Source organism: Cibotium barometz, chromosome 47, assembly GCF_041138505.1.
Source record: "Cibotium barometz isolate CiBa-2024 chromosome 47, ASM4113850v1, whole genome shotgun sequence".
Classification (NCBI taxonomy): domain Eukaryota; kingdom Viridiplantae; phylum Streptophyta; class Polypodiopsida; order Cyatheales; family Cibotiaceae; genus Cibotium; species Cibotium barometz.
The window spans coordinates 24,376,699-24,399,828 of record NC_141092.1 but is presented as its reverse complement, the minus strand read 5'-3'; the positions used below and the strand labels follow the sequence as shown (position 1 = coordinate 24,399,828).

General features: G+C 37.1%; 1 protein-coding gene across 2 annotated transcripts; it reads right to left on the bottom strand.

The window, feature by feature from the left end:
* Window positions 1-8,413: 8,413 nt before the first annotated feature.
* On the bottom strand, window positions 8,414-10,720 carry LOC147611532 (uncharacterized). Of its 2 annotated transcripts, XM_086784641.1 has the most exons (6): window positions 10,587-10,693; window positions 10,410-10,508; window positions 10,060-10,095; window positions 9,676-9,877; window positions 8,984-9,062; window positions 8,414-8,629 (listed from the first exon to the last, which is right to left on the bottom strand). In XM_086784641.1, the coding sequence occupies exons 1-6, from the start codon at window positions 10,655-10,657 to the stop codon at window positions 8,511-8,513; spliced, it is 606 nt and encodes a 201-aa protein (XP_086640767.1). In that variant the 5' UTR covers window positions 10,658-10,693; the 3' UTR covers window positions 8,414-8,510. The 2 variants fall into 2 exon arrangements, with proteins under 2 accessions (XP_086640767.1, XP_086640765.1); XM_086784639.1 differs by having other exon boundaries at window positions 10,410-10,720.
* Between the last annotated feature and the right edge of the window lie 12,410 nt (window positions 10,721-23,130).

Below are 23,130 nucleotides of genomic sequence, written 5' to 3'. Positions count from 1 at the left end.
AAATTTATTGGAAAAGGACAAAGCACCAAGATTGGATATGACGTAACTCTAGAAATTTTCATTACCTTAAGATATAATATGGAAGGTGTGTAATAGAGATTTCTTAATAGGGATGCTCGATAGTGACCTAGAGGGGAGCATAATCAAACTAGGCCCAAAACAAGTAGATCATATGATACATTCTCACATTAGAGACCCATAACTCTCTTGACTGTTGTTTGCAAAATCTTGGCTACAGTCATTATAGTAAGAATGGTTCCCCCTACTAGAAGTATTTATGATAATATTTACTCAGATATCATTGAAAAGGAACCTACAAATACCACAAAGCAAAAATGCATTTTGCTATAGCTTGACTTGGAGAAAGCATATGTGAGAGAATCCACTAGTCCTTTATTGCTAGAATTGTGGAGAAACTAGGCTTTGGGAAAAGAATGTCAATTATTATTTACCTTCTAAGTGCTAGATCCCATTCTTAGTGTGACTGAAAGGAAGACTACATAACTAATTCTCCTTTTTACTAGCATCTGCTACTAGTTCACGTGGTCGACCTCGACATATACAATTTGACACACAAAACGTAACTCAACAAAGCAAGCAGAGGAGATGGTTGATGTAAATCTGCAATGGATACATGAGGATGATACGAATGTTGATGGTTAGTCCTCTCTGCAACCCCTAACACCAAAAGCTACTTTGAGATGCATATTCAATTAAGGAGGTTCACCTTGATAAGTCTATTTGGACCATAAGAAGAATGACATCTCATTGTAAAAGAAAGTGCTTTGGTTTGGTTCAAAAAAAAATGTCCCCAACATAATGGAGAGTCGATCGCCAAGGTTAGGAGCATCATGTTTTTAGGGTGAGAGAATATATAATGGTAAGCATATTGCTCATGGATATGGTTTTGTAATCACAATGCTACACACTCAAGGACTGTGGTTAAGTATGTTAAGAATGCAACATAGAGCCCCTACATTTGGGAAGTGGCACCATGGAAAAAATGTAATAATAGAAGAATTGACAAGTTTGAAAGATGCAAGATTTATTTTTGGAGATAATAGGTCAACACCATTAGCACCTACGAGAAGAACACATAGTAGTAAAAGGAGTAAGAAATGGAGTTTGGAATTTTAAAAGAAGTAGAGAGGAAGTTAGAATCTACAAACTTAATGCATGTTGTGCTTCTTGAAGTAGTTATTATCCCTCTAGAAGCCATGTTATATTTCATTTTTTGACAGAGGCATGCTATGATATACACATAAAGAATAAGCCATTGTGTACATGTCATGATTTTTAGAAGCGAGAGGGAAAGAAAGCCATTTTTAGCTTGCAAGCATTTATATTATATTTACATTCTCGTGTTGAGGCTGCATTAAAACCAACACATGATCATACACAACCAATTCTCTCAGAAAGGGCCACTTTAAAGCACATTGTGCCTGCAAGAATGGCCCAAGGGCCATTCTACCATGCACAATCTTGATATTTTATGAATGCACATGTAGATATTGGCCCTAGGGCCATCCTAAAATTCACCATTATGGATGGTAGAATGGACCCAGGTCCAATCTTTCAAGAACACTATATTATGCATGCATGTGTAGAGATTAGCCTTAGAGCCATTCTTCCATCGCTCGACAATCTTGATGGAGTTTGCATGTATATGTAGAGATTGGCCGTAGTAGGGAGTTGGCACAAGGGAGTGAAGAATGGGCCTAGTGCCATTTTTGCAAGCATAATGTGCATTAGAATGGCCCTAAGGCCATTCCACCATTTGAAAGAATGGCCCTAGGGCCATTCTAAAAGAACATCATGGATGGTAGAATGGTGGACCTAGGTCCAATCTTTCAAGAACATTTTGATTAAAAATACAAATAACCATATGAACTCATAACATCAAGATGATGTAACCAATCTCCCACGAATGTAATCAATTAATTGATTAATTAAAAATATAAATAACCATACGAAACTCATAATATTAAGATGATGCAACCAATACTCCCGTGCATGTACAGATTCACCCGCATACACGTAAAGTAAGCTATAATCACCTAGACTTAACCATATATTCTATGAATTAACTCCTCATAACATTTATAGATTGGACAAGTATGAGAGATTAGCACATAATACTTGTTTAGTTACTGCCACATGCGCTATGGAGTGACGCGGAGCTGTGACATGCTCGCTTTGGTCACTTGATTTTTTGGAGTCTATTACGCCTTAAAAGGCAAGAAATAGTTATGAAGCTCAACACTTTATTTTCATCAATTTTGAGTAATGGAATGCGTCTTGGAGTGATGGATTTTTGGGTACTTTTGTAAACAAATATACTTGATAGTGTCTACAATTGTGCACTAGATATCAATTTAGTGGAGCTTGTAGCTATGATTTGGTTTTATTTTTGTGTAATTTGTGAGTTTCGATCAACCCTATTGTGATCTTAAGGCTCTATACATCATTAGCCTTAAAAGTCTAAAATAATATCATGGCTTTTTTTTAATCTCTTGGAGTATATGGTCAACTATTATGTTTTTTAATGCCATATACTCTTCTATTGAACTTACTAATATGCACTTAATGATAATGAAATTAAATATTACATAGATTATCCATATACTCAAAGGGGATTAGATCATAAACACACACAAATGAGGTCTATCATATACATGAATTCATCATATTCAATTAATCATATACTCTTCTCTCTTTGTTACACACACCCACACAGCGATAATGGGCAACTATTTTCAGAGAAGAAAATTGAAGTATGAAGTGGTAACTTGATTTGAAAAGCTCTAATTTATTATTCACTAAGCATAAAATTTAATTAGATACAAAACTTGGAAGTTAGTGGTCCACCTTGTATAGACAAAAAGGAGGTCCATTATTTTGGTTTTGTTATAAACCATTCAATAAATTTTTTCTAGATTTAATGTTACACAATTATTTTTTAAATGAGTCGTACTTTTATGGTGTGGTATAGAATCCACCCTTTTGAATATTTCACTTTTTGAGTAATTCCATTTCTCTTTTTATAAGTCACTTTTAAAGACATTATTCATTGCATTAGTGTAGTGGGGGTCATTTTCACTAGTATGATTTTTAGGTAGTGTTCAACAGGTGGTGTCTTCACCACATATGCCACTTTCAAAGACAAATTGAAGAAGATTTAAGTGCTACATAAATTGTAAGTTCATTCTCTCATAATGATTCACATATAGAACTCCATTCATGGCACTATCACCAAAGACCTTTGAGTCTTCAATAATTTTATGTTTTAAAAAATGAGAACAAGTGTTCTTTACATTAAAAAAATATTTCTCTAAAAAAGCTCTAAATTAAAAGCTTGCTAAATAATCACATTCTATCGCATGTTGCAATTTTTTGTATGCCCTCTTGATGGTATGGGACATTGAGAGATATATTCAAACAATTGGAACCTTGGTGGTATTGGCGTTCAAGCTTGTACATGTCAATTAATTTCATTACTTGCTAGTATGTCTTTGAAGTGCACACCATGTGTGAGGGACTAAAAACTTTCAAAAGATAGGGGAAATGATTCTTTGGCATAATAAGAACATGAGTTTAGAAGAAACTTAAGGTAGGATTTTATTGCAATTTTTTGTATGTGATAGAGAAAGGACATCAAGAAAATATGTAAGAAGGATGCTTCAAGAAAGTTCTGAGTTGATACTTGACAATACCCAAGAAGATTAAAGAGTTGTGTGTAGTATTACATACCTAAAAAAGTAAGGTAATCTTTTATTGGATGCTATTAAAGATAGTGATTGACCTAGAGAGTGTTACACATCTATCTAGTTAAAGAAAGAGTTAAACAAAAGAAGGCTTGTTGAGTATAGATGATTACAAGTTTAGCTTTCAACTCTATGCACTTTTAGAATCAATGGAAGGTATATTGTGTAAATTGGATAATTTATGTTATAGTAGCTAAAATATAGATATGAGATGATAACGTGAATTTCCTTCTAGACCTTACTTAAGGAAAGTAAAAAAGTGAGTTTTATAGACTAAAAGGGAGGTTTAGTGGGTGACATGTTAAGATCATGGGTTGATTACTATATTACTAGTGTTCGAGGAAGGCCTTGAATAAAAGAGGAGTTAGAGGCCAATTTGGGTGGTGCAAAGGCTAACTTTTAGATGTCAAAAGGTTGGTCATCATCTTTCACTAAGACATTAATAGATCCAAGGGATTCAATAATATTCTTGATCTTCTTCCGCACGCTTATTGAAATGGACATGTTCTTCTCCACTCTTCTTCTCCATTGTATGTAGCTCCCATTTTAGCTATAACTTCCTTGCCTTTGTGTTTGTCTTATATATCCTCGCTAGGATTTGCCATGCAACTAGTGGAGTGTCGGCATCCTGTATAGTCCTATCTCATAGTGTCTATCACATTGATTGAAAGCCAATATGTGAGTTTTCTTACACCCTGGTTTCATTCTTCAGACACCTTTATCTCTTCTGGAGTAGTGTTCTCTTCAGATAATTCTAGAGGCTCCTTATTGTCTCCTTAAACATAGTCCCAAAATCCTTTTTCCATATTAAGAAACTAGTCATTATGAACTTCCATGCATGGAAGTTCTCACTAACAATTTGGTTGATGTTGTCAGACATCTTTACTTACAATAACCAAAAAAAAAATGTAAATAGACCATTTTTGTATACAATCTGCAACACAGCAATGTGTGCTACTGTAATTCTTATAGCAGCACTTTTGTATAATCTGTATATCACAACACGTGACCAAAGTACCTATACATACACCCATAATCAGCAATACATGTGCAATTACAGTTTGGACACCCAAAACACATTGTTACATTACAATAACCAAAGTTTGGACAAAGATAGCTCCAAACCAAAACTTTCCAAAAGTGCTTGAAAACATCTCATAGTGGACGAATGGAGACCGAAACACATCCAAAACACAAATCCGGCTATAAAATTTTAATACAAAGTATCTTACACTATATAGGTACATTCGCATCTACGAAGACAACTCCTTAATCAAAGACATGCTCCCAGAGCTTCTTAGGAAGAGTCGTACCAAAACAAGAAGAGATGATGATGCTCTTACCAAGTACCACTTCATAGCATCCTTTGCTTGCCACTTTAGTCCTTAGCTTGAACAAAGATTCGATACCATAAAAAGATTGGGAGAGGAGAGAGAGCTTGAGCTCTTGAAAGAACACACATACTCACACAACAATGGATAAGACACACATAGAGATAAAAGGCTGAATTTCTCTCAAAAGAGGTCTATAAAAAATAAGTGAAAACCAACTTAAGTACTAGAGTATTGTGTACACATGATCTATAATGTGAACATGCCAACTAGGTGAACTGGTAAGATAAGTATGCCATAACTCAATTGGATGATGTAAATGTAGTCCAGATGTAGAATCATTGGTAAAGATCTATCGTTTCAACTATCAAACACGCCAATGGTGTAAAGGTGGAACGGTAACCCAAGCACATCGTGAGTGTCAACTCATGTTGAGCTTATAAGAACACGATGAATGCTAATTTGCCTTAAATTTATATAAAAAGGATAAAGCACCAAGATGGGATATGATGTAACTCTAGTAATTTTCATTACCTTAAGATATAATATGGAAGGTGTGTAATAGAGATTTCTTAATAGGGATGCTCGATGTAGTGACCTAGAGGGGAGCATAATCAAACTAGGCCCAAAACAAGTAGATCATATGATACATTCTCACATTAGAGACCCATAACTCTCTTTACTATCGTTTACAAAATCTTGGCTACAGTCATTATTACAGTAAGAATAGTTCCCCCTACTAGAAGTATTTATGATAATATTTACTCAAATCTCATTGAAAAGGAACCTACAAATACCACAAAGCAAAAACGCATTTTGCTATAGCTTAACTTGGAAAAAGCATATGTGAGAGAATACACTAGTCCTTTATTGCTAGAATTGTGGAGAAACTAGGCTTTGGGAAAATAATGTCAATTATTATTTACCTTCTAAGTGCTAGATCCCATTCTTAGTGTGACTGAAAGGAAGACTGCATAACTGATTCTCCTTTTTACTAGCACATCTGCTACTAGACTTTCATGTGGCGCCCGACCTCGACATATACAATTTGACACACAAAACATAAACTCAACAAAGCAAGCAGAGGAGATGGTTGATGTAGATCTGCAATGGATAGATGAGGATGATACGAATGTTGATGTTTAGCCCTCTCTACGATCCCTAACACCAAAAGCTACTAAAGATACATATTCAATTAAGGAGGTTCACCTTAATAAGTCTATTTGGACCATAAGAAGAATGACATCTCATTGTAAAAGAAAGTGCTTTGGTTTGGTTCAAACAAAAATGTGCCCCAACATAATGGAGAGTCGATCACCAGGGTTAGGAGTATCATGTTTTTAGGGTGAGAGAATATATAATGGTAAGCACATTTCTCAATGGATATGGTTTTGTAATCACAATGCTACACACTCAAGGACTGTGGTTAAGTATATTAAGAATGAAACAGAGAACCCCTACATTTTGGAAGTGGACCATGGAACAAATGTAATAAGCGAAGAATTGACAAGTTTGAAAGATGCAAAATTTGTTTTTGGAGATGATATGTCAACACCATTAGCACCTACGAGAAGAACACAAAGTAGTAAAAGGAGTAAGAAATGGAGATCTGGAATTTCAAACGAAGTAGATGAAGGAACAAGATGGAGACAAGTAGTGAACTCAAGTGAACACAAGAAGTGAAACTTGGAAAGATAATATCAAACGTCCAATGCTATATGCTAATGTGTAGTTAAAATTGACTTTAAGAATTACCATATCCACAGTCATGAGTGAGGAGAAACATAGATGGACATAGAGAATGACCACAATTCTCCAAGATGCATATTTGGACAAGGCGTTGCTTAAGAGGTGATAGCCACTAGCTATGGTGGGGGCAACACTCTCATTCTCTCTCAATTATATATCAAAGTTAATTGAATTGTCAAGCATCATAATCAAAAATTCAAATATAATCCATCACCTGCTTCGTTGTATGTAAAATGGGGATTCGAGGTATTACAACAATGTCAAGGGGGGTTGTAAAATGATATTGTTATTCATGTGTTACCTCATAGGTTTCTATATCCTGATGGATGAATTTGTGCAACCATGGTACTTTAGGTGCCCTAGGTACTATTGAGACGTTTCTAGAGTACTTCAACCATATCTTTGAGGGAGGATTTGTAGACACATACAAAGATACGGTGTTGTAGGGTAGACTAGGACTTAGTGTATTTTTCATGTCCTACTGGGGTACTATATATACCAAGTACTTTGTATCTCATTCTATTGAACATCTATTGGAGCTTTCTTGTGTGGATCCAATGGGCCTCTTCTTTGGACATGCCAAGCTCTCAAGTTTAAGATTTGGCAAGATGGATTATCAATGTCACTAAAAACGTTAAAGCAAGTACATGAAGGAAACTTGTGCATGAGACTTTGTTCTACCTAAAAGAACATAATGTCTTCTGTACCAATGTCAAATAGTTTAATCACAATTTCAAACATTACATAATATAACATATCTATCATTGTAAATATTCACATTAATAACTATTCATAAGTATGTTTAGTCAAATAATCATTACTTAAAAATCTTAAAATTACTTTAAAAATATAAACCACCAACCTAACGTAGCATGTTTGCTACTTAATGCACATATAATCTTTTGCAATAGCTTATGATGATTGTTAGCAATATGGGAAACCTTATTGTGAGATAACTCAATTAGCAAAGATATTGTTATAAAATTGCAAATTCAAACAAGGACATGTAGAGGCCTCATTAACCAAATACCAATGTTTTAAGAGGAGGAAGAAAAACATGTTTGCAACATGGTTTTAACACTTGTCTTGCAATAAAAGTGGCTTAAGATCTCATTTAGGTTTATCAATAGTAGGATTCAACCGCTAAACCAAAACATAGGAAATATACTCCTGAGTTCCTTCAACATAGAGGAACATTTTGATATGGAATCTTGCCCAAACAATGAAAATATCAAATTAATATTTTCCAAAAATAGTAAAATAGCCACCAAAGTGGTTTTGACAATGAGCAACACAAGGCCATACAGAGTTGTCAGCTTTAATTTTGTCATCATTTTTAGTGAATTATACATACATTGTGGATATGTTGATAGATTTTTCATGGCATTTTTGGCATGCTTAAATTAATTTTTTTTGAATGTTTTCTCACAAGAAATACAAACACTGAGCACTTTTTTTTGCAAGCTTTACCTAGATGATGATTACGAAAAATAGTCTTTTGTAGTAAATCCAATAACTAAAGAGTATTGGATTTTTTACCAATACCTCTAAATAGCCACAAAAGAGGCATTTTTCTGCAAGGCTAGTGCAAATATTTTTGATTAATTTATAATATGGCATTTTGATAAACTAGATTGAACCTTTGAACACAGCCACTACTTTAAAACTAAACACCTTTGAAATACTCGGCGACAGAGAGTTGCTTTGGTCCACCAAAGTAATCGATGAGAAATATGTCCTCAATCAAGAGCTTATACACGTTAAAGTTGTGTTGTGCAGGCCAATCTGCAACCGTAGTGAGAAGAATTGTTTACTTTTAAGTGAAGACAGCTTTTTTATTACCATCAAAGAAATCATAACTTTAATAAGATTTGGTATATATATATATATATATATATATATGTTTTAAAAAAACAATATCTATCTTTAAGTAAGGACCAAATGTTAATTTTAAAAAAGATGATACTTGAAGATTGATTTGAGAAAAATATACAGATTGAATAAAGTATTTAGTTTTAGAGCTCTTTCATATTCATAATCACTGATTTAAAACTTGATAAATACTAGAAATTGCCTTAAAAGGCTTTTATGCATACCTGAAAAGTTTAGAGGCATAGTAATCTATAAAAGAGGGTGTACCTTTCATTTGAGGATGCTTTGAAAATAAAGCTTGTCTCCCAAATGGAAATTCTAAAGTACTTGGTTGCAACAACTTCATCTAGCATTTCAAAAAAGCAACCAGTAAAACTTCTTCAACATTTGGGACTTCTTAAATATGCAAAACTTTAATTTGCACGTGTATTTATATATATATATATATATATATATATATATATATATATATATATATATATATATATATATATATATATATATTCACACATACACACACATTCATATATACATACTTCCATAAATACATACATGCATGAACACATGCATACGTACTTTATATAGTAGGTTGTATATATGTATATATGTTGTATGTATGTATGTGTATTATGTGTGTGTGTGCGCGTGCGCGCATGGATGGATGGATGTATGTATTTATGTATATAGACCACAAAGGCATATATACACATCTATACACATACATATATACATATGTATGTATACACATGCATACACTTATATAAATATACATACATACATGTGTGAGTTCATGCATATTTTAACATGTCTACAAATATAAATAATTGAACATGTGTCTGTGTCTATGTTCAAGTCTTAAAAATTGTGCAACTAGTATACATAAGCTCACTTGCTTACTTCTCAAGTGTGAGTATTTATAAATATTTAAGATCAACAATTAATGCTAGTGCAATGTTTACCTCTCCATACAAGGTGAGCTTAGCACATCTTGGATCCTCGGTGTCTATCTCACCACATGTCCCAAGTGGTGCTTCACTTATTGTGACAGAGCACTTGGGATTAGTAGCCAAGTCTTGAGGGGTGGGATCAAGCATAGTGAGATAGAAGTAAGGGACACCGGTGGGATTGGAACTTGTCCCATCACTAAAGTCTGCCACATTCCTGCAAGGACAACTCACAAGATGTGACGTAATATTTGTGTGTGTAGTCGGGTGAAATTCTCGTGTGCGACTAGGAATGGAATAAGACCTTGAGTCTCATCTTGATTTAGGAATAGGATGACTACATATGCGGACTATAGATAAATGGAATTCACAGACATTGGTGCAAATGTCACGACGTACCCCCATGGAGCTCCTTTGAGATGGAGAGAGCTTGTGCTGCAAGCCACAAACAACTTAATCCTTAGGCTAAGCTAAGTTGGTTAAACTCTAATAATATTACTTGTAAGAAAGTGTCCCAAAAAATAGTACTACCAAGGTCTCTCTCTCTCTCTCTCTCTCTCTCTCTCTCTCTCTCTCCTTCTCTTGCCCTTCTCAGTTTAGACTCTCTCTCTCTCTCTCTCTCTCTCTCTCTCTCTCTATAAGGTGGTGTGTACCTGATGACCGCCCAAGAGTTTAGAGACACACACACACTCTCTCTCTCTCTCTCTCTCTCTCTCTCTCTCTCTCTCTCTCTCTAAGGTGGTGTGTACCTGATGACCGCCCAAGAGTTGGAGGAGACCAGCCAGCGGGCCATCTTGTGGGCGTCATTGGGATCAGGCCTGGAGGAGGAGGAGGAGGAGGAGGAGGAGTTGGAGGAGACCAGCCAGCGGGCCATCTTGTGGGCTTCATTGGGATCAGGCCTGGAGGAGGAGGAGGAGGAGGAGGAGGGATGTGCCATCACCACCACCGCCAAGCTCATCATCAGCCCTCGAAGCAGCAGCATTTCACAAGAAGCCATGTTCGCCTCTCCCACACAGAAATAGAAACCCTCTGGGTGATGAATCGAAAGCCTCTTGTGGGGTGATGAATGCTATAGTGGGGGCACTTTCCCACCCTTTCTGAGTCACTTTGTGCTCGCCTTTCCAAAAAGCTTCACACTCTCATTCCACTTTGAAAAGTCTTCGCGCTCTCTCTTTCTACGTGTACTACACGTGCGGCTTGCACGCGCGCATGTGTTTTTGTGTGTGTGTGTGTGTGTGTGTGTGAGAGAGAGAGAGAGAGAGAGAGAGAGAGAGAGGTGTACAATATACCTAGACAAACTTTGGATGGAGGATTTATTGTAGGGAGAAGATATGAATGCTCACTAGCATTTGATGCCTCACGTTGTGATCAATACCCTTATATATAGTGTTTCACATAGTGTCATTCTCATGTACACAACTTAGTGCTCAATGGTTACTTAAGCTGGCAACTCATAAGAGTCTAGAATAACATTAATCTTGAATTTCCAAAGGGTGTAGTTTGTCCCACCTTGCTTGCCCTTGGTGAAGGCAACTAGACAAATGCATAACACTGGCACACCAGTAGCATTCAAAGTTCAATCCATCACTCCAAACAATTATTTTGCAAAGAAAGACTTACTCTTTTTGCACAATCTTAGCTACGAGCACCTCAATTCTCTAATACCATATAAGAAAATAGAATGGTAAGAATAGATAACTAGAAAAGAGACTACAATAACCAATGCAAATAGAGAATGGAGAGAATCCAAAAAATTAAATTATACTAATACAATGAGCAAGGTACAATGTGATGGCATTGTCCACCGTGTGCTCTCAAGTAGCACTTGAATGGTAATCTAGACAAACTTTGGATGGAGGATTTACTATAGGGGGAAGGTATGGATGTTCACTAGCATTGGATGCCTCAACTTCTAATCACTACCCCTATATAGAGTGTTGCAGATGTTTCCAAAGGGTGAAGTACCTCAAATCGGGACATGGTCACCTAGTTTGGCTATAGATTTTCCAGGGGGCGGGCAGGGGTTGGGGGGGGGGGGGGGGTGGGGGCGCTTCCAAAAAGAAAAACTTTGCTTAACTTGCTAAGTCATCTTGTTACCATCAATGGTCAAAACTAAGACTTGTTTCAATGTTCAAGCTAGGGTTCCCACCAAAGTCACATACACCCATGGATTCTTATCATAATGGGGACCTTACAAATGTGCACTGTATGACAAAGGTAGGTACATGGTGAGAGGTGGGAATTGAGTGTATAATGACATTTGTAGCCAATTGTAAGACAATAAACCTCCATTTAGAGTACAACTTCCCACTCTATTGGAGTGCCAACAATCATGACATAGGAAACCCCAAATAGTTCAAAGAGCAGCTTGCCAAGATACATCTAATGCTACAATTCATCCCTGAACCAGCTCTAATGGCAATTACATGCTTTATTAAGATGATTTTAATACTAGTGGATTTCCTATGTGCAATTTATGAGCCTCAAAACCAAGTGGAGTTGATACATGACCTAGGTAAACCACCACCCTTTCGTGCCACATACACATTTTTCCAAAGAGTTTGACTATCTCCAACCCAGCAATTTTCAAACCTTTAAAGACATGCACCACACCAAGTTTTGGGACCCCAATGCTGCCTTTAGCCTCCACAAGTACTACCACTTTGCCTCCCACACCAACATCCACTTCACTTGCATCCAACATCATGGCATTGTCTCCTATGCCAACCTCTAAACTGATGTTGCCATGCCCTAAGATTGCGAATGCCTTTGAGGGGACGGAGTCAACCTCAAGAAAGGGTACCTAATAGCTTCCAAGGTAACAAAGAAAGCAATGACAACCACCACCAAAACGCAAGAAAAAGAGAACTAGCACAATGTCACCAATTGGATGTTTATATTGGTAACCCTAGCTCAAGAAACCTACTTAGGGAGTCCAAGATGCCAAAACACCACAATTGTCTAATTTTGATATACTTTTGTGGGCAAAAAGCAAGGCTTGCACACAAAGACATAAAAGTAGGAGAACTGGTGGCTAGCCATATATCAAGGTTACATGATAGAGAGAAGGAGGGGGAGATAAACCAAGAAGACCATAGGAAAACATAAATATCAAGAAATAAAAAAAATAAAAGTGAAAAATTAAAAACTAACATTATTGAAAATTAAGAAGAGGAAAGAAAAAATCAAAATCAAAACTACTCACTAAAATCTTATGAGGAAAGAAGCACTAAGAAACAGCCAAAACTAGCCAAACATGAATGTAAGGTGGGTGTAAGGGTATCAAAAATTGATAATATCATAAAAACAAGAAGAAATAATATTGGGTAGTGGGAAATTCTAAAAAATTGGGAGACATAGAGGAGGTTATTGAAAGAATATTAGGTAATGGGAAATTCTAAAAAATTGGGAGACATAGAGGAGGTTATTGTGAAAAGATTGGGGGAGGGAAAAGAGCTTGAGCTCTTGCAAGCACACACACACTCTTGCATTAATGGATGGAGAAGACACACACAGAGATGGAAGACTAAAATATTCTACTTCTTCTTACTCACAAAAGAAGTCTACAAAAGATAACTAGAAAACCAACATAAGTACTAGAGTACTATGTACAAGTAGTCCATAATGTGAACACGCTATATGTAGGTGAGCTGGCAAGATAAGTATGCCATAACTTGACATGTAGACTAGGTAGATGTAGTCTAGCTCTATAGATTCACTGGCAAAAATTTGTCATGTTGGCTGGCAAATGTGCCAATGATGTAAATGTGGAACATTCACCTAGGCACATCATGAGTGTGTGTTGAGCTTGACATCTCAACACTCCCCCTCAAGCTCAACTCCATGTCCAAGATTCCAAGCATGCTTCAGAATTTGCAAGTTTTCTCGGCTCCCAAGGCTTGGTGAAAATATTAGCGACCCGCTCCTGTGTGCTGGCGTACACAAGATCAATATCTCCTGCCAAGACCTTCTCTCTAATAAAGTGATAGTGGACCTCTATGTGTTTGGTCCGTGCATGAAACCCTGGGCTCCTAGCCAATTGTATGCTACTAAGGTTGTCACAATAGATGATAACTTACCTGCCCACATGCAACCCCAAATCACCAAGTAGCTTATGTAACCAAGCTACCTCAAATGCTACCATAGTAGCACCCTGTACTCTACCTTTTTACTCGACAAGGCATCGGCTACTTCTTACTACTCCATGTCACAACACCACTCCCAAAAGAGAACATAAACCCGCTTGTCCAAGATGCTACCAACCCAATCCACATCAGTGTATCCATACACCTACAACTGTATATCAGCCTCATAAAAGAGACCGTAATCCACTATGGACCTCACGTACCATAGTGTGTGGTGCCTCACACCATCCAAATGTGGTTTTCAAGGAATCTGCATAAATTGGCTCTCCAGACCCAATGTGTAGTTCATGTCTGGCGGCCTGATGATCATCATGTAGCTCAAGCTACCCACTATCTTCTTGTACATATGGCATTCTCTAAGATCTCACCTGTATTTTCACTCAGTTGCCATTCCAACGGTATAGAAATGGGCTTACATCCATCCATACCATACTTGGACATGTACAATGCATATTGTCTCTATGTGACAACCATACGCCCTCAGGCCTCCTGATGACTTCAATGCCAAGAAAGTAACTTAGCTCACCCAAATCCTTCATGTTTGATTTTTGTTTGAGGATATCTTGCACATGCTCAACTTCCTCTTCGTTGTTTGTCACCCCCAACAATCAAGTCATCCACATCGGTGTGGTAATGACTCCAATTCCCTTATCACTTTTTTGCACATGTGGTGAATGATGTGCATCTACCATATGAAAGCCAATGGTGACAAAATATTGTGCTATTGTGTCATGTCATGTTCTCAGCGCCTGCTTCAAACCATGTAAGGCTTTATGTAGCCTGCACACATAATCTAGGTGACTCAAATCCTCATAGCCATGTGGTTGGTCCTCCAAATACACTTTTTCTTGCAACTCGCCATGCAATAATGTATTCTTTACATCCATCTAATGCAAAACCCAACCTTTTGATTCAGCCACCCACCACTACAATAATAGCTCTCATGTATGGCATCTTAGAAATGGGTTAAATGTCTCCTCATAATCAATGCCATAGTTTGAGCACCCTCAAAGCATAACCTTTGTTGGCAACAAGCTTTGCCTTGTACTTGGTTATGATTTCATATGATATGGTAATGACCATGCTTACATCAAAGAAGGGTGTTGAAATAGTGATGTTAGCATGCCTAGGATGTGCTAATAAGCACTAGAGCATGAGTAAAATTAAGGAAAGTGAATGGGTGTCCAAAGGGTCCATATCGCATTGCTTGAGAACTAAGAAGGAAAAAGTACGCACCATAGAATAGGGGAAGATGTGGAGCAATGTGGTTCAAGTATTGAAGTGATTATGTGGCCCAATGAGAGCCCAAGTTGATGTAGACATATCTATCCTATTTAGAGGCATTTCTAATCAAGAAATTTTATGGCTTTTGCATTAGAATATCTACATTTTGATTATCTCTCTCATCTCTCTAATTGCCTCACTAATTATCATGAGTGTAACTAACCTCTATTCTCCATACCTTTCTACACCTTCACCAATGCAAGCTCACCATGGATTTTTTCACAAACCCCATGATTTTTACAAACCGACAGAACTCCCTACTACTACATGATTAGGGACTTGTATGCCTATTAGAACAACAAGCCAAGGTAGTGCAAGCATTGGAGAAGAAGGTAAAAATGTCCAAACCAAATGCCTCTCAAGGAGCTCACATAGGTAGACATAATGATGTTGGAGAGACCAGTCAAGGCATCCCCTTGGGGATAAATCTATGGTGGTTTGCAAGCACCTCTCCAAGGCAAAGTGGTTTTGGTTCCTCTAAATCATGTTGGCACACGTCAAAGAGGTGAGCCTCTCCAAGGATTTTCCCCCTTAAAATAGTCAAGCATGTTGACCAAGACTGTAAGATCAAGGCACGAATGGGGATGATATTTGGTCCTAGACCCCCTGCGGAGTATGTTAAGAGCTAGATTAGGAATGTATGGCATTCCAAAGGGATTGAGACCTTAGTGATCCCATCCCTTGCAAACAACTACTTCATCTTCTCATTCAAAACAAAGAAGATGGGTTCTCAAAAAAAAGAAGATAGCTCTCAAAGGAATGGGGGCAAGATGATGGATGTTACAAAATAGCCCCTTTGCCTCTTTTGCGGGTTGCTAGAATTCTCCCAAGTAACAGCAAAGCCATCCCTTTACCTAGCATGGGTAAAACTACCCAAATTACATTTTTTCTCTACCCCTTTTTGAAAACCATCAAGGAAAGTTCTAAAGTACCACCCTAGAGGAGTATAACCTAAAATGGCAACCTTATGGCACCCTCTAAGACTAGTGGAAGTACCTCAATCAAGAATTGAAGGACTCCCTTGAATTCCTTATAGGGGACAATAGTGCCATCACCCAACATTTGGTTTTCAAACACCTCCCCCACTCATGCTTTTGTGGTAGGGTAATTGAGCACCAAATCAAAAAATTCCCTTTGAATTTTCCTTTGAAGCCCCAAAATGAACCCTTCCCCTTGCTCAACTAGAAGCCCATGTGATGGCTTCCAACTAGTCATAGGGAAGAAAGCTAATGCTCTCAACAAACCAAAGGGAATGCTAAAACAAAAAGAGTCAAATAGATTTGCCTTCAGCGGGTTGACCTTATAGAGCCATCCCTTTAGGTTAACTCAAACCTCAAGCAACAAGGGACCTACCTCCTCCTAACAAATCAATGCTAAGAAAATGGTGACGCTAATTTTGATTGGATGTGGACCAACAAGAGAAAGATGCTGGTGTACAACCCTTTAAATCAAGATAATGCAACAGCAACCCCCATGGATATCCAAGTAAACAAGGAAAGCAACAACAAGAGAACCCACACTCAAGTTGATATCTATTCTCCTCATCAGGGTAAGGGCCTGAGCAAAATAAATGAAGAAAATCTAGTAAGCAAATATGAAACTTATCTCCCTCAATGTACCTCAGACCCTTCCAAAGTGGAGATAGTTCATAATCGGCTTTTTTTTAAAGGAAAAAGTAAGACATTATGTGCCTATAAGGGCTCAAAGAACATGCACTATGTTAAAAGAGAGACTCAAGGTTGTCTCTTCACAATACAAATGGTTTCACACCTGCCCCATGACCAGGGGGCTCCATGAGCTATCAAAATTCATGCAAGACTCATGTATTACTTTTGTGACCTAGAATGGGATTTCCTTAACAAATGGGTTGCAATGAAACTCAATTTTAATGTCCTAATCATAGTTACTTTTGTGTATGCTACATGCCCTATAACAGAACAAGGAAATAGATGTGGAACTCTATCCAGAGATGAAGAGCCCATGATCCTCAGTGGTGAGGACTTACTATGGTGGAGCAGCCCCCAATAGCTACCTAAATGAAGGCAAAATTCTCAAAGGACAAGAGAAAGAAGCTTGGAAATACCTAAATGCATTTCACACTTTAATATAGAAGAATAAGGATATTTAACATATCAAAACTATAGTAAAGGGGAGAGCCTCAAGAAAGCTAGACTAAACAAATGCTATGCCTTAGCCTCCCTTTTTGCAACTTGCTTTTGAGGTGCAAAGCATGAGTGGACAAAATGACTAGCCTTTGTGACCACTACCCACTTGAAGTTTGTTCGGACCAATCAAAAACCAGAGTGAGAAATCACTAGCTCATACTGACCCATTGTTATTTAAACTCCCTTTAAGCAATTAACATAATCATAGAAGTGCTTTTAGGAATGCTTGTTCTTGGCTAAATCCTAGTTGATGGTAGTCAAAGGAGACCCATAATCTTTTGATTTAGGTCAAGCAGAAGGTGACAAATATCAAAATATTTAGAGACAAAAAGTTCGAGAGGTTCAAAGAACATGAGAAGCTGGTGGATGATGAGCACAATGAGCTCCAAGGTGAAGTCCTAGACCTTTGTTATACTTCAAAGAAAAAAGAAGAAATTGCATGCTCAACACCTTAAAGAAATTGCATGCCAACACCTTAACACTAGTCATGTAGAAAAGAAGCAAAGAAGCCACTTTTATGGCTTTTAGAGACTTTTGTAAGAAAACATTTCCTCTCTAACTATGATACTAAAAGTAAAACCCTTTCAGGGAGGTGCCCAACACTCACTTAGAGTTGAATAAAAATAGTAAAAAAAGAACGTATGACATTCGGTTTTCTTTTATGGCCATCTTCAAGGATCATTTTGTTAAAATGCCCAAAATTTTATCATATGGCCTCAAAAAAAAATCCCATATAATTTTAGAGCATGCTCAAATTGCCATGGAAAACACCTATATATATATATATATATATATATATATATAGGTTATCATTGTAGAGCAAAAATAGAGCTCCAACCCTAGTCTACTCTAATAAATGTCATGGGGTTCTATGTCCACACTCGTAAGGACAATAGCCTTTTTACTCTCTCAGGCAAAAGCACCAATTCACATGTCTCATTTGCATCTAATGCAAACATTTCCTCATCCATGGCTTTATCCCACTTTACATGCCCAACAACATCCTCAAAACATATGGGTTCAACATCTTGCACAACCTTCACCATATATGCATAATGGTGAGCTACATAACCATCATACGTCATTATCCAAATAGGGTTTTTGACCCTACCCAACCTGTGTGAATCTAGATAGGTCCTTGGTGTTCTTGCACCTGCGCATAGCCTTTTGCTTGCACCAGGTGTCCTAATAGAGCTGGAATACCAAACTCCTCATTAACGCCTTGCTCTTTTGAGCCACCAGACTCTCATCAACATGTGAATACCCTACTAAAATATCAGACATACCAAGGGGCTCATCATTCTTCTCTTTACCCTCACGTGATACATTTGTAAGACTTACAGTCTAATGCAGGCTTCCACTCCATAATCTATCAACATACCCAATTCTAGAGGACTCCTCTTCTATGAACACACCAAGTCTTGAAAGTTGGGAACATTCTCTCTAATAGTTATGGAGGTCTTGAATAGCTTGTATTTCTTTACAAGCCCATCCAGATAGACACTATTAATAGATCCAAGGGATTCAACCATGTCCTTGATCTTCAATGCATACTCATTGAACATGTTCTTCTCCACTTATGCACCTCTTGTTTTAACTACAACTTCCTTGCCTTTTGTGTTTTTCTAAAACGTCTCGATCGGATTTTCCCATGACTTTACTAGAGTGAGGGAATCCTAAATATGTTCTATTATTTTATCTGTCACACTAATTGAAAGCCAATACATAACTTCCTTGCACATCAATTCCAATCTTTGAACACCTTTACCTTTGCAGGCGAAGGGTTCTCTTCAAGTAATTTTTAAGGCTTTTCATTGCCACCTTCAACATAATCCCAAAAACCTTTTCCGATCAAGAAATTGGTCATTTTAAACGTCCATGCATGGAAGTTTTTCTTGTAGCTCCTAGTACTACCCAGGGGGTGTAGTACCAAAACACAAAGAGAATGAGATGATGATGCTCTTACTCGTGTACAGCTTCTTGTCCCTCTGTGTCTTTCTTTGTTTGCAGCTCAACTCTTTAGCCTAAAACAAGCTCTGATACCATGAAAAATTTGGTGAAGGGAAGAGAGCTGGAGCTCTTATAGCACACACACACACTTTTACATCAATGGAGAAGACACACACAGATGGAAGGCTAAAATCTTCTTCTCCTTCTTACTCAAAAGAGGTCTTAGACTACAACATGTGAGTAGAAAACTAACATAAGTACTAGAGTACTATGTACAAGCTCTCCATAAGTATGCCATAACTCAGTGGTGGGTGCACTAGGTAGATGCAATCTAGCTATAGAATCAATAGGGAAGATCTATCGTGTCAGCTATGAAATGTGCCAGTGATGTAAATGTAGAACACGGCTACCAGGCACATCATGAGTGTTAGCTCTTGTTGAGTTTGACATCTCAAAAATTATTGGATGTTTACTTAGTCAATGTGTAAGAGGGTGGGGACTATAAGATAGACTAGGTTCAAATCCTTTGTGGTTGCTGTGAAATTAAAATAAATCTAATAGATACACTAATTAACAATTATTTTTCAAGAAGCCTACCAAAAATTGAGAAAAAATAAAGAGCCAATAGAGTAAGAAAAATGAGTAATGTGAGCTTTAAAACCTAATTGAACCTTGATCACAAACTTGTGAGGTTAACAATCCAACCAATGATTCAACACTCAATCAATCATAAAACTAAACATTTGATGAAAAAATGAAGAGAAATGGAGATGACCGAATTGAACAAAAATACCAAAATTTGACCATGTACAAGCATAAAATTAAGGATACAATGGGCTCAAAGACCAACGAGTATGCCGAAACATCTCATTACACATCCTAATAATGCAACTTCCAATCACAATGTACTAAAATTTTCATCTTAACCACCTAATTAGACCATTACCATTGAGAAAAGAGAAAACTAATGTGTGGGTTTAAAAATTAAAATTACCATACCTTATTAGTAAATAATAGTCAATCACCAGTCATGGGGTCAAATGTGTTGGCTTATTTGCCACTTCTCTCTCAAGGAGCATGGACAACCCAATGTCACGTTGGAACATGGTCAGGTTTTGTCGTGGAAGCATCAATGCTAATAGAAACACTAGTCAAAGGGGGAAGGGTGTGTTAGTCACCTCATGGCTTTTGCAAGTTGTAAGTCAATCCTCTGTATTCAAAAATTGGAGAGATCCATTGCAACCATTTCCAAACCACTTGCCCCTCTCACACTCATTCACTCAAGCCGCATCAGCTCTCTTCTTGGACCCAAAATGCCATTTATACCTTTGTATCATCCTAGCCCATTTAGTGTACCATCTATAGATCAAAATATTATTATCATTTTGAGGGATCCATAAACATAATGGACAAATGCACATAAAAGTTAAGGCCAAACACCGCAAAAGGTAGATCTAGTAGCATAACCATCCCCACACCACTATGCTAGTAGGAAGTAATGCATGTTACATACACCAGTGGGACTAGAAAGAAAAAGATTACTTATGATGCTTTTGAACAAAATCAAGCCCCTTTCTTTCAGTGACCTTGAGGATAAAAGTCTTCCTTTGAAGAGCCGATGGTGGTCTCTATTTTAATTGCCAAGAAGCTCTTATTAAAAAAGCAACAATGTATAGAAGATTGATTTGTCAAATCCTCACAAGAGAGGATTGGCTTGGTATCAAAAAAAATCAAGCCAACTACTCAATTATACAAAATGTTACAAGATTCAAGACCCCTTCTACTACTTAAATTGTTATTTTATGGTAGTAGCGGCACTAAGCTTGTCATGCTCAAAGCTCTACCATGTGTACTTGAGGAAGTGAGTGTGTTAGAGGAAAAAACCTAGAACTTGGGGCATATGAATCAGTAAATGCACTAGGCATTGAGTGAGCAAAGACCAACATCTATGTCAATGAGACGGGTAAATTTAATGTGATGCCCTTTGTCATTTGAAAGGGTGTCTAAATCACTTGTATACATTTACAAGGTCAAGAGTCACTTACATCGCCAAGAAATGATGAAAGAAATGGGGAAAGCAACCCCTAGGAAGCTATCCTAGTGGATCAGATTCCAAGAAAGTGGTAGTATTTATACCTCAAGATGTACATTTTCTACTAACTTACATTTATACATGCATTGTCATGAACTACTTCATTATACCATCAAAATTTGATATGCTTTTGGTTAGATATTCTATGCAAGGTTCAAAATCTCGAGCATGACTAAAGCAAAGATGTGATCTATGTGCACAAAAAATGTTACGCTCTTTAACATCGACCTAAAAATCCATAAAATCAAGCCAATTTGTTAAATGTTTACCAACAAAATGAGCTCACAAAGTTGGTTTAAGAAACTACCAAATATATCACATGGAAGCAGATCTATAGCACAACTACATAAAGACACACAAGCCAAGACTCGTGGACAACAATTGGATCAAAAAACACAGAACTGTTGTCAATACAAGCTAAGAGAGGCATCGTTTATGCAAACCATGGATGTCTTTGCCAAGAAAACTATAGCAATAGAAATGCTTAGTGTGGGAATAAACACTTCATAAGAAGCAAATTAATCAAAGGCTTAGATAGGAGTGATCAGGAGCACAATGATTGCTAAGAAAAAGAGCTACAAAACATAGCCTATAGCAACAAGGACTCTTGTGTGGCCCTAATGGTGTTAGAAAAACCACCTCTTTTACCACTTAGACAAAAGCTCACCAAGCACAAAGAAACAGACCGTGAGAGGCTAGCAGCTCACATTTCCAATAATGTTGAAGAAGATGCAAATAGGTTTGACCAAACTTTAAGGACCCAAAATAAAAATATCAAAAGCTTATCCACAAAGAAATGTTTAGCCTAGTTTGGCTAAACATGAAAAAGGGTGCAAACATGTTGAATTTACTTGAACACTTTCAGAGCCAAAAAATTGAAGACTGTCAATTTGTCTACAAAATGGATGTTTGTTCTGGTATGAGTAAACATGAATCAATAATGGCACTAGTAAAAGGGGTAGGTCTTACCCTTCCTGCAAAGATCTTATAGCCATCTAAATGGCCCAAAGATTTGATATTGGAAGTGAAGGAAAGCCTAGCTATATAAGTACAAAATCTAGTTCACTTTGGCATGCATGGACATGAATAAGTGCCACCTTTGTGGTATGAATTGCCATCTTTCAAATCCTTAAAGCAAAACAAATCAAAGAGAGACCTAGCCACATAAAATTTGGCATTGCACATTTTACCAAACAAGAGATTCAAAACTCCTAAATTGTAACATTATTTATGAAATATAGGGTATATCACTTGCTATGGTCGTCCCAAAAAAAAACGAGAAACTTAAAATGTGCACATGGGCTTAAAGAAGTTCAACATGATCAAAAATTTGTTGGGATGAATGATTACAAAATAATGTCTTTTTTGGCATAACAAATTCCCTCATCACATTACGAAGGTTGATGAGCATAGCATACAACAAACATCTACAAAACCTCCTAAAAATTTTGGCTTTTGGTTGTTGCATTCAACATTGAAAAGCATTTGGAATGCTTGACAAGGGTTTTTTAACCAAATAGCAAGAGTATTTATAGCTATTAACCCACTTTCGTGCCAATTTTAGATCAAACTTGGAATAATATCATTCTAAAAATAAAAAATTTATAGATGATAATGAAATGAGATTCATGCTTGAATTACCACATTCTACTAATGTCAACAAGGGAGTGAAACAATCCATGAAACATGTGGCTTATTATTGTATTTTATGTAAAGAATGTATAAGTGCTCATTCATTTTGTATGGTGTAAGTGTGAGTAATTAATTAATAGAATCAAAAGGGTATCAACAAGTGTACCTATCTTATGAGCACCAAGTTACAATGCGGTCTTCC